Source organism: Amphiura filiformis, chromosome 7 (assembly GCF_039555335.1).
Source record: "Amphiura filiformis chromosome 7, Afil_fr2py, whole genome shotgun sequence".
NCBI classification, from domain to species: domain Eukaryota; kingdom Metazoa; phylum Echinodermata; class Ophiuroidea; order Amphilepidida; family Amphiuridae; genus Amphiura; species Amphiura filiformis.
Window position 1 is genome coordinate 42,942,295 of NC_092634.1, and position 13,083 is coordinate 42,955,377.

At 34.1% G+C, this 13,083-nt stretch overlaps 1 protein-coding gene across 2 annotated transcripts in view; it reads left to right on the plus strand.

Annotated features, from left to right (window-relative positions):
- Positions 1–6,891: 6,891 nt before the first annotated feature.
- Positions 6,892–13,083, plus strand: part of LOC140157188 (uncharacterized) — a 47,337-nt gene continuing 41,145 nt past the window's right edge. Inside the window, exons 1-7 of one of the 2 annotated variants that reach the window (XM_072180304.1) lie at positions 6,892–6,903; positions 7,999–8,255; positions 8,831–8,899; positions 10,528–10,587; positions 10,693–10,761; positions 11,203–11,274; positions 12,473–12,544. In XM_072180304.1, the coding sequence (XP_072036405.1) occupies positions 8,062–8,255; positions 8,831–8,899; positions 10,528–10,587; positions 10,693–10,761; positions 11,203–11,274; positions 12,473–12,544 (536 nt within the window). In that variant the 5' untranslated portion in view covers positions 6,892–6,903; positions 7,999–8,061. Of the gene's footprint in view, positions 6,904–7,672; positions 8,256–8,830; positions 8,900–10,527; positions 10,588–10,692; positions 10,762–11,202; positions 11,275–12,472; positions 12,545–13,083 lie in introns of those variants that run through there. The other variant, XM_072180303.1, reaches the window with a different exon arrangement.

Below are 13,083 nucleotides of genomic sequence, written 5' to 3' on the forward strand. Positions count from 1 at the left end.
TTTATGTTTATATAATGTGAGTCTATTTGGTTGAAACACAGCACAGACTATAAAGAAATTTCCCCTAATAAATTTTAAACACTTATGTATTTCTTTTTAAATGCAAAAAAAAAACGATATTAAGAACGGTAGAAACATACCAACTTTGAAAAAAAACAAGTTCAAATGAACTCTTTTTAACATCAGCAAAACATATATATTACTAGAAAAAAAACAATAGTCTGAAAACATCAAAATGTTCAGAGGGGGCATATTTAGGGGGGTGCAAACTTGTCCAAAATTGCGGAAGCCCCCCCCCCCGACACACACACACCTTGCCCTCTGAGCTATGCCACTGAGCAGATATCATTGATAATTTGAAGCTTGTTAAATAACTCTTGTTATGAGAAATAAGGCAGAAATCATTTTGACATTTTGTGATAAAAAATCATATTATTTGTAATGTTTGCAATGTAGAAGTGTGTCTTTTTTCTTGTAACACTGGTGTATATAGTACATTATAACACAAAACACTTTGTTTAGAATTGATCCAAATTCATAACGATATCAAGCAACAATTTTGTGAAATACCATATAGATGTGAAGACAAATCAGTGCCTGACAATGTAGTCTGTAGAAAGAAAGTGGTCATATTGTTTAAGTTGGTACCCAGAAAAGGCGGATTTGTCACATTTTCGGTGACTTGTGTTGAATATTCCCCTCATAAAATATGTTATCAGCATAGCTTGGATGTACACTTGGGCTTAAATGAGAGCCTATTTGTCCAATTAATTGCAGCAGCTAATTAGTCAGGGTGGATGTGGCGGATGTGAAGGTGGATGATGTGCAGGCATGTACATTTCCTATGGGTGACTGTGTGTGTTTCAAGTTTTTTTCTTTTCTTTGCAAAATATGTTAAAGGCATAACAGGAATTAAAAAAACTTAAATGAAAGAATATTAATTTCTTCGAAAGAATCACAACCATTTCAATTAATCAGGGACGTTAATTAATTATAGCAGTCACTGAATACTCCTAATTAGTCGAAGAATGGAAGAAGCTATGCGGTTAATGCATTTCTTCTATGTTTGAAATTTTTAAGAAATCCAATAGGCCTACTTGCACCATGACTATCTACAACGTATTAAAGAAAAGTGCTGCTGAATCTTAAAAGTTTTATTGCAAAATCATTTATTTAATGTAATTTCCAGCTTCCTGTTAATTTCTAATTCTGTTTTAATTAATATAATAATGAGGAAGACAAGTTGCCAATTGATTGTGTTGGCTTGAACATTTTTAAAATGAAAAAGAATTCTCTGCAATTCTTACAATTATCCTAGAATTTATAAAAGTGTACTTGAACATTGACATGCTTTGTACATGTCAGCCCAAACATGCATGCTATATTTAGTTAGTAAAATAACTTTGACACACCCTGTATGTTCTATTCATTTGTAATGCACATGAAATCTGTGGAATCGAATTGAATACAATAAACAATGCAAAAACAACATTTGGTAGATTTAACTGTCAACATTTCTGCTGGGAATTTGGCCACTCAATAATAGCATTTCACTACGGTAAAATTTGGCACAACCTGTAAAATAAGATAAGCAATCATTTTAGTAGTTTCATGTCATATCATTCTGTTTTCAGACTAATATATGCAGCACAAGTATATGCAGCATCAAAACTGAGATTTTAGTCAGTAATCTTAGGATATTGAACTACTTCAATGGGATTATATATTATCATATAGTTTCCAAATAAATCATGTTCGTTTTTTTGCACACCCTGTATAGTGATTGTACAGATAATTAATTAACATAAATGTTGTAGTTTTAGAAAGGGCAAACTATGTACTTTCTTTAAAAAAAAACCCGAATTTCAGTTACTGGGAAATGATGATATTGGCATAATACTATTCAACTTTTTGTGTGGAATTATTTTGTTACTCCCTATATTACCTATCGATCACCCTGTATATTCAAATGCTAACTAATGTAATGGCCATCTTTGAAGCATAAGCTTTCCAGAAATGTATGGGTTTTCATACTTTTCTTGAACTACATTTGAGATATAACCAAAAAGGTGCAAAAAAGAGGTGATTTCAACCAAATTTCCAAATGTGCAACAATAGGGTACCAACTTAAAAAATGTGACCAAGTACTAAATTTGCTTATTTTATGGCAACACTGCAGTTGCCATAGCTTATTGTTGAATGACGTAAGGCCTGCTAGGCTGCAAAATCAATATCTAGACGTATAGTCCAAGTGATTAGACTTTTATCGTTGGTTTTAGACTTTTAAATATGTGCCAATTACTAACTACATGTAGTTATTTGACCAAAATACCTTAAAACGATGTTCTTGAAGACTGGCAACCCTTTAAATGTCAAAAAAGGAATTGAATTCATTTAATATTTAATATCTTGATCAAAAACATTCAATTGTGAGTTAACATGATGCACAAACATAAAAAATATGTTTAGTATTACCTAAATACAGGGGAAAAACACTCCATGTCAAATTTAGCCTTTTTCAATAAATGTGTTATTTTCTGGCAACCCTCTGCTTTACTGATATAATCCCCCAAGCCATTTATATCAATTTTGAATGGGGCATGGTCTGCTTTGTTCACAAACACAATTACAATATTCTGGGAGTCATGGCCAATAGTTTTTTGCACCTCAAAATAGGTCAAAATTGCCACTTTTTCAAAATGGCAAAACTATAAGTGTTGCCAGGTCAAAAAAAGATACAAACGAACACCTCATGAATAATTTTATTTCTTTGATGGAAAGTAGAAAGATGGTCCATTGTAAGGATATAATCAAAATTTCTTCTACCTTCTCGAATATTGGAGCTATGGCCCGTTCTTTGTTAGGCAAATTTCAGCATTTTCAGCCTGAAATGAGCTAAAATCGCCTAAAATACATTTCGAGTCGTTACCATGGCAACGGGTAACATACGAGTGAGCAAAGTGGATTTTTACAATCTACACCCAAAGCCCTTTCGACCAACACGATAAAAAAATTTTGACCTTGGCCAACTATGTATGTTAATTAGGTGGGGTGACACTTAAAACGTCAATTTTAGCAAAATGTTGTTTCGCGTCATTTGAAACTTTTTTCGGTAACGCAATGTCCATCATTGATATCTTTTTCTAGAAACGCATAGAACGAATTTTCAAAAAAAGCGCCAAAACGACGCATTTGCTCGCTTTTTTTCTTCCAAAAACCGATTATAAAAATTAAAATCCATTCTATGCGTTTGTAAACATGATTATCGCAAATATATACATATAGACTACGCAAAATTTCAACAAACCGTTATCGAAAAATAGCTGCAGATTTACCCCCGAAATATTGCCATGGCAACCGTACGTGCTTTTAACAGATTTTGTGCGTAAAATTTAAAGGTTTAATCAGGTTACACAGTCTGACCAAATTTGAAGTTATTCGGATGATTTGTTTGGAAAATCACCTTTGCATCCTCAGTGTCCGCTTAATTCCAATAAGATATTTGTACAGAATTTTAAGCTGGCTCAATTTCCCCAAGACAACAGAAAACGACAGTACTTGGTGCTCGAACTGGTTTCGTTATTCACCAGAGTCTAACGCTTTAAAGCCTTAATGTACGATCTTTTTAAATTTTTAGATTTTTCTTTTTTTCTTCCAAAATAAAAATATGCAATCATTATGAAAGTTCCCAATACATTTGGACTCGAAAAACATTGGGAATTTGCAAAGCAACAACATCATAAACTTCACCTCGAAATATCTCGCACTATTTGGATTAGGACGGCGAGTGCGGCCTCAGAGTTAGTCTCCTAAGCAGCCAGTTTGGTTACGCTCCCTCCACATGTGGAGGGAGCATCACCAAACTGGCTCCGTAGGAGACTACGATTTGCGAGTCGTTCTGACATATTATCATATTCTGAAAAATTATGATAATATGTCGGACCAACAGAAAATCATCCCGTTTTACTACGGGCGAACTTGACAGTTTGCTCATAGATTTAAGTTGGAACATGTGTAAGTATTACAAATATGCCAACAAATCGGTTTTGAAAAAAATAAAGGTATATTCTGAAAAAAAGATCGTACATTAAGGCTTTAATGGTTATAAAAATACTGCTATATAAAGACTGCGCAAAAAGTACTTTGCGGGTCATATGAGACGGATTATAGCAATGCGGAATTCAAGACGGTATGAGGTATACCCAAAATGGGAGCTAGCTAAACGGGATACCACGGGTGAGCGGGTTAGTCCCTTAAATTGGAATTTGGAGCACCACGGTGGTTACACGTGGGCAAGAGCACCGTGTAACAGCACATGCTTAAAATAGACCATATCAACCTAAGAACAGAAGGGTGGAAGAAGTTGCTATCTGTCTTGAAATGCCGGGATGAAATTGACCTCTTCCTAAGACATGTTTCATAACTTCATTTTGGGTCATAAAATATACAATCATTGAAATTGTAGATGGGGATCCTAGTGTGAAAACAGCAATGAATATTTGTAAAACAACAACAATAGCCGGACCAACTGTCCCAACTTCAGAAGTTCCTTCCAACCATCTGATTTTCATCCGTGGACAATTGACCTACCATCATATTCCTGGAACTCTACTACATAACATACAGTCCCATGAAATATTCACGTCGTTGCACAGATGTTTCACATGGACAAATCATATATCAAAATGTTCAGAAGAGTCTGCAAAATCTTTTCTGCCATGTTGCCAAAAATTAATGTGTAACCCAAGCGTATATATTCCGTTTCTATGGCGACGGTCACGCTATTAAAGGATCTTTGTCATTTTTCACCCCAAAATGTCACATAGCTAACTCTTTGAAACTAAATGGAGAAGAAACTATCATATGTGTGCAGAATACCTGACATATGGATATGTAATATATATGATCATAATCTTCATTTTATTCAATGCATTAGATTTATGGGTGAAAATGTACTTTTAGTGCTTTTTATCCAATTTTTAAATGGGAACATTTATGAAAAGTGATTAATGCGTCATGAAAATATGTGTTCCTATAGGTTTGTACAGGTCCATTTGGTCGAATGCCTTATAATAATAGTTCTTGCTGCCGTAACCTTCGCCTTCAATAAAACATGCATAATGTTTTCTCAAAGATTGGTGGTGGCGGAATAAATTCCAACAAATAATTATTTGGTTGTTTTCCAGATTCTGGAGAGCGCCATCCACAATCGTACTCGTGCGAGATTTAACCCAGGGAAAAGAAAGGGCGCAATTCACTCAAATTAGATATTTTAGATGATGCTTAAAAATATAAAGGTCATTTATTTGTCAAGTTACTAAGCAGAGGAAAACAGAGAAAATCTTTGAGAGTGTTCAGAAATTAAAAACAAAACAATATAGTGTACAGTGTTCAGAAAGAAAGAAAGAAAGAAAGAAAGAAAGAAAGAAGAGAGAAAGAAAGAAAGAAAGAAAGAAAGAAAGAAAGAAAGAAAGAAAGAAAGAAAGAAAGAAAGAAAGAAAAAAAAAAAGAAAAAAAGAAAAAAAGAAAAGAGAGAGAGAGAGAGAGAGAGAGAGAGAGAGAGAGAGAGAGAGAGAGAGAGAGAGAGGGGGGGAGAGAGAAAGTGAAAAATGACTGATTAACATGATTAGTGGTATTAGTAGGGGAGCAAGCGAAAATCCGTAGATTTTTGATGATTAGAAGATGCCACCTATCTAGATATGTTCTACACATGTCTAAGAACAGGAAAATCTTTGTTGCCAATTTTGGAGATGCTGCCAATTTTGGAGACTCCTAGTTCAGGACCCTTTGCCACCGGACTATATCCTGATTAATCGAAACCGTTGATTGGGCACCAATTTGACTTACTTACCCAAGTGATTAAAAAACTACAGACGTCAGCTTAGCATTATGCCATTCAGATTTTAGTATATAATAATACATAGATTTCTCGAAATTTCCTGAATGTCGAATCCACAGTGGGACAAAGATATAGGTCTTTATCCTTTAGTTGATAAGAATTCTGCAATCTTATTGGTCAAACACCACTTGGATAAAAAGTCGTATTACCTGAGTACTCCTCCTTAATATACAGGCAGGTAATATTTCCCGTATTACCTGCGTAGTCCCAACACTCGCGCGTCTGCGTAACATGACTCGCGCGAAATCCTAAACTGGAGCGAATATTTCACGCGCGGCCTGGCTGCACTGTCAAAAAGCAAGGAAGAAACTGGCCTACTTTTCAGTAAGATTATCAAACTAAATTCCTTCAGCAACGTATACGAACAAGTCGGAAGATAATAGAATTTCTATTCACTAAAGGATAAAATCGTTATCACCTGTTTGTTCTCACGAAATACTGGAAAATATCTATGGTCTGATGTCGTATTCCATTCAGCTTTCGGCTTCATGGAATACAGCACCAGACCGTAGATATTTTCCTGTATTTCGTGAACAAATAAGGGGTTACTAATAATTTTTCCATTGACTGCCCTAGGTATTGACTGCTAGATAGATAAGCATGAGTTCACCCATTCAGTGCAGATAATTGACATGTCTTTTTACAGGTGACTTGTAATAAATAGCTATAGAGTGGGATTTCCCAATTCTTTTAATATAGATGCATTACCTTATTTAATCGAAATGGGATTCCCATAAAAATAAATCAAATACAATGTGTGATTTAACGTGCACTTCACCGGAGGGTACCAGTGTCTAGATTGTATGATCTCCTAGCAGCTCACATTACAAGCTACTACACCTGGGTGGGGTGAAGCAAGCGAGGTAAATTACCTTGCTCAAGTGCACAACACATTGGCACAGGCGGTATTCTAACCCACAACCACAATTGCTACCTCACGATTACGAGTCGAAGCTTTTACCACTACACCACCACACAGTGGTCTCGTATGACTGGAACACCAGGTAGTGCCAATATCATAGTTGACATACCCATTGATTGTACATGAACCAAAATAGCTGTTGACGGTCAGAGCAAATTGTGTCACGTCGTTGGAATTTATAGTACAGGATAACTGCTCTAAAGATAAGTTGTAATATTATACATTTCTGAATTTATTGTTTTTAGGATACTTTTAAAATATTTAGTTTTAGGGTACTTTAAAGCTACTCATTTTTGCTAATGTATAACATGTCACCCTGCATTAATTTGGGCATCTTGTCGATATTTTGTGCTGGGTTTTTGTTCCTCCTTGTATTCTTGCATTGCTTATAATTTGTATTTTGCATTTCCTGAATAAAGGTTGATATAAAAAAAAATGGTACAGAATTTGCTATTTTGCTTGACGTAATATAATTGTTAATTTGTTTTGGATTTGAGTTGACTTACTTGAAAAATTATTGTTTAGTTTCGTCATGGTCATATACAAAATATCTAACAATGGGTTTGACCTTGAAAAGTACTAAGCATGCTAAATCGCACTACTACAGTACTCATTCATGTTTATTTATTTAGAATTTATTCATATACTTCCTTAAATGTCAGTTGTAATATAAACTTACAGATTTATATTATTAATCTCGTTTCCAGAATTTTTTTTGGCAAAAGTGACGCTTTCTGTTCTGTCCTGCTGTAATGCGTTTAGTATGAATATTGAGTATTAAATTTAATTTTAAGACAACATCATTCTATGGTTTCATTTGGAAGAAAATTAGACAAATCCTGAAAAATCAGGGTCGCAGTTTTTTTTGTTTTTTTTTAATGACGATATTTACAGATATGTTTAAAACAATTGAAGAAGCATTATTTAATATTGCGGGGACTTTTAAAAACTGAATGTTTTAAAAGAAAACAAAAAAGGAAAATCGATCGACCGACCCATTCCACATTCCCATTTTTCCCACTTCAGGACAGCACAACATATATGACATAATTGTTTTTTTGGCCTTATCGATAACATCGCCCTCAGTACAATAGGTTTATATTATATATAGATTGATGATATTCGGCTATACGTTTTCGTTTTATTGTTTCTTTCTTGTACGATTGCATTCAGCTAGTTAGGAACACCCTTTTCTTCCCACTCTGCAATTTGTTGAGTTTGGCTACAACTTGATGACAACATGTCACCAACGCCGGGGATACCGATATGTTTGATGTTAATACTGATTTGTTATCAAGCAGTTGCACTGCATAAGACGATATGCGATGATATGTGTCATTGCCATGATAACGAGGTTGACTGCTCAGCTCAACTTGGTGACTTGCATGACTTACATGAGTTGACTGCGAACATCCCGAATGATACTGACACATTGTAAGTACCACCCGGCCCAGGAAGTATCCTTGTATGAGCCTAGATCTAGAGGTCGTTTAAAAAAAACCCACAAACCCATCGCCATCGATAATGTTGATGGTATAAATTTAAGGGTGCCATGATAATAATGAGGAGGAGGAGAAGGAGGAGGACGATGATGACGATGATGATGAAAACGATTTATAAGATTATGGTGACCATGACGATGAAGACAATAATAATGATATTAATGATGATGACGCTAATTATGAAGAAGAAGATGATGATAATCATGATGATGATAATCATGATGATGATGAAATAAATATTTTACTCAACATTGAGTAAAAAGGTCACAACTCAACAGTTGAGTAAAAAATTACTCAACATTGAGCTCATATAGGTCACAACTCAACAAATGAGTAAAAATTACTCAACATTGAGCTCATGTTGAGTAATTTTTACTCATTTGTTGTGTTGTGACCTGTATGAGCTCAATATTGAGTAATTTTTTACTAAATTTTTTTACTCAAATCTTGAGTTGTGACCTTTTTACCATATAATCTAACCTATGATTTAATATTATCATTATGCAGGGATGTTTCGTCTAACCAGATTGAGTTTATTGGCGACGCTTTCTACCATTTACCTGTGCTCCAGAAATTGTAAGATTATTTGTAGTAACTGTTATATTGCACATGATTATTTTAGATTATTTAAGGGCTGGGGTATGAACGTATTTATTGTGGGACATTAGAGCACATCAGACATATCGAATTGCATTCTGAATACGAAGAATGTCATTCTGATATCAAATAATTTTTGAAATTCGCAATTTAATACACATTTTATGGCAAATCATTAAAATTGATATTTTTGATATTTAACAGTACTTGAAGTAAACTTTATAAATCTGATGATTTATACTTAAAGTGTATGTAGGTGGGATGAAAAGCCGACGATCAATTGAAAATTTTGACATTTCGTATAAAAAAATGGATTAAAAAAAAAAAACACCAAAAAAAAATTAGGTCTTTTTGGGAAAAAAATCTATATCTTCAATATGAAAGGTCAAAATTTTCAATTGACCGTCGGCTTTTCCTCCTGCTACATACACTTTAAGAATATGTCATTAGATTTATATAATTTACTTCGAGGACTGTTATATATCAAAAATTTGAAAAATATCAAATTGTTATAATTTGTCATAAAATTTGTATTATATTGTGATTTTCAAAAAAGGAGCTCTCATGTCCCACAAAAAATACTGTCGAAACGCAATAAACGCTCATTTTAGATCCCTTAAGGGGATAGACAAACCACAAGAAACAACAAATAGCTATATCCATTATTCTTGCAGCGATCGAGGGTGGAGCGAGGCTGCAACTTGCTTCCGGTAGCGGGGTTGTGCCGGGGCTCTACCAGGTTTTTCCCACATCTACACCACCATAGCCTATTAGTACATGGCGTTATGGGTTTGCGATTTTCTTTTGCTACATTTATTTAGTGGAACCAATGTGGTTTTTTTTTCATTCTTAAACCTGAAATGATAAAAAAATTGATTGGTTCCATTTTTTTTCATCCCCTGGGGTTCCTACGAGCGTTCGAATAGTCCATCATATTGTATTTGCTCCTTTCATTCATCACAGTGAACAAAAAAGTCAATTGTCGTATTTTTCTACGGTGCTTAGTTCAGGAGCTATACGTTCGGCTAGTTCAACAGAGGTCAACATTTAAAAATGGACCGATTTCATTGAAAATGTCCACAAATTACTCCCCTTAATATAGGAAACCTGAAACATTATACTTAATTCACAATTGTGGTGCAATTTTTAAAGAGGTTAAACATTTCTCAAACATTGTTTTTTCTATTTCGTTTGCAGAGAATAGTAATTTGAGACAATTTGCGATTGAATTGGTGCATTTTCAAAATGTGGTCTCTGTGTATGAGATATTTGACATTCAATGAGACCAATAAGTATTGTGCGTATTTGTCTTTACACCTAATATCAAGTTACTTGCATGGAAATTGATATTTCTTTTTCTCATGAAAATCAAAAAATTTATTGTGCAATATAATAATATTAATGGTTGCCTTTAATTTTAATTTTTAAAAGAGCAAAGAATCAATTTAAAGCCACCCCCTTTTGTAAACCAAAAAATCACTACTCATTTTTTGGGCTGCCAGAAATTGCTTGCCCCAACTATTTTTACCACACCGGGAAATATAATTACTCGCTCCTGATAGGACATTGATTGAAACGTGTTTTATTTTCTTGTTTGTTCTTATTAGGAATGTGGCGAATAACAAGATAGCTACACAGTACGGGTTGCCATCTTCCCTTACCGGATTGTATGTATCTTATTTTAAATATCATCATCTTTCGTCGTCGTCATCATCACCATCTTATATTATATTTTAATTAATGTACTATGTCCTTATTATTATCATCCGCAGGTATGGCCGAAACAACAAATTAACAGATATATTTGGCATGTTCAATAATACGACAAATCTGGAAATAGTGTAAGTGTAGTTATTATTAAAGTACGATGTGTTTTATTCGATTTTCACCATATATTTGTATGAAAAACAATGTGATGCGGCACAATGCGACACTATTTCCCCAACTTATAACAATTTGAATGATAAAAGAGAGCATTTCAAATATGACACAATTTACATAAACTTTTCCATCGGAATAGGCAGATTATAAACTGTGAGCATTAACCTGTCACGCTATAATGAGACCATTAAAAGGCAGTAGGAATCACCCTGAAGGAGGAAATATTGACAGTTTTGAAACGCTGCCTTTAATCATTCGAATGGGTATAACTTGGGGAAACAAAGTGTAAAGATAATCTTTGTGCGCATTATATGTTTATATTGTTACTAAATTGAATAGACAATATTCTGTGTGTACAAGATTCTACACTAATATACTTGCTTTTCTGATTCTTATAACAGCGACCTGATGAATAACCAAATATCTTCGATAGAAAATGGGACCTTCTTCAACTGTGGGCGTCTTATTGAACTGTATGTTAAAGTTTATAATTATGTCTATTCTTAAAAGCACATCTATAGATATAACCTAATACGCTGGCGAAGTTTCGTAATAATCGGATTAACTGCCATAGCAGTAGGTACAAACAATTTTTGATTATATCGCGCTTCACTACTACGTTCATACGGTACCTCTGCATTGTACCATAGATGTCAAAGAAATGCTAATCACTTGCACCTGTAAGATTAGTCTCTTTGAAAAGAGCGGTATATTCAAAATTGTTTGCACCTATTGCTATGGTAGTTAATCCAATTAATTACGTAACTTCGCCAGCGTATAGCCATGTTAACAATCAAGCTGTGTAAGGCGTGTTTATAGCTGTTATAAAAAATCACTTTTGACTTCTTCGCCTATTATGGTTGGTAGGCATCATCAGAATGATGGTTGTAGATCCTTACTTCCGGTTGGACGTATCACAACTGAAGAGGGTGTATTCTCAGCCAGGAGAGGATCATACACGTGAGTAAGGAAGTGGCCCCTCGGCTGATCCCAGCAAACACAAAAACGTTTTCAAAACGTTTTAAACAGGATAAATTTTGGATTTTGGTTGAGATAAAAACGCATTAATAATATTAAATGTCGGGTTATATAAAGGTCATGAAAATGTTTTGTTTAAAAATACACTACAACAATGTTTTTAAAATGTTTTCCAAATGTTATTGTAAAATATTTTTTGCAAAAAATTCTTTTATCAACACCTAAATAAGATTTATTAGAATATTTCCAGTTGGTTATCAAACTATGTTTTTTAATCGTATGAAAACGGTTAATATACCGTTTATATGCCCTTGACAAAACCCGACATTTAAACGTTTCTGGTAACTTTTTCTAACCTTTTGCGGATGATGTCGAAAACGTTTTGTGTTTCCGGGGATAATACACCCTCTTCAGTCGGAAGTAAGGATTTACAACCATCATTCTGACGATGCCTTAACTATGATAGGCGAAACCGTCAATAGTGAGTTAAAGTTGTGTTTTGTTTAAAAGGAATCTTGGAATTTATTTCACTGATCAAAGGCTGTATTTTGCTATTAACACAATATTAGCGCGTGTTACTTTTGGAGCATGTTGGGCAAAGTTTGGAACATGTCATATGCTCCCAAATAATGCTATCATATATCTCGTAAAGATGAAAAAATTACTTTACTTATAATTTGATTTGTATCACAGGACTCTTTCTAGTAATCCGTTAACGCAACTTTACGATGGAGCTTTTACAGGGCTTTCACGTCTTCGAAAATTGCAAGTATCGTTATTCGTTTTTTAGCAAATTAAAATTGTATCTTTAGCTTATCATTAAAGATATGCTGGTAAAATCACAATTCACTATTTTTCCTGTGCCTATTATAAGCCGATACATACATCTGTCTGCTACTGGTGGTTTATAAAAAAGCCTGCTTCTTTCAAATTCCTCGTGAAATTATCAAATTTAATGTCATGAATGTTTATGATATATAATCAAGAAATTATGTGGCTCCTACGTTACATTCTGATGTGGCAGTCAGGTCCATAATTCCTGGAAACTGATGGGTAATTTTGATACAGTCTGTATGCTAATGACACTTGACTCGTAATCCAGTGGTCGTCGGTTCAACTCCCAGTTCATCTATATTGTCGATGCCAGCTTTCTTAATTTATAGTCCTTATAAATGTATAAACAAAATAATGCTACAATAATGAAATTACTAGTTGTTATTGTTACTGTAACATTTTACACATATCAGAGATTTAGAAAAGGTAAGAAAACATTTTGTTATTTAATTATTATTACCTATAGCATC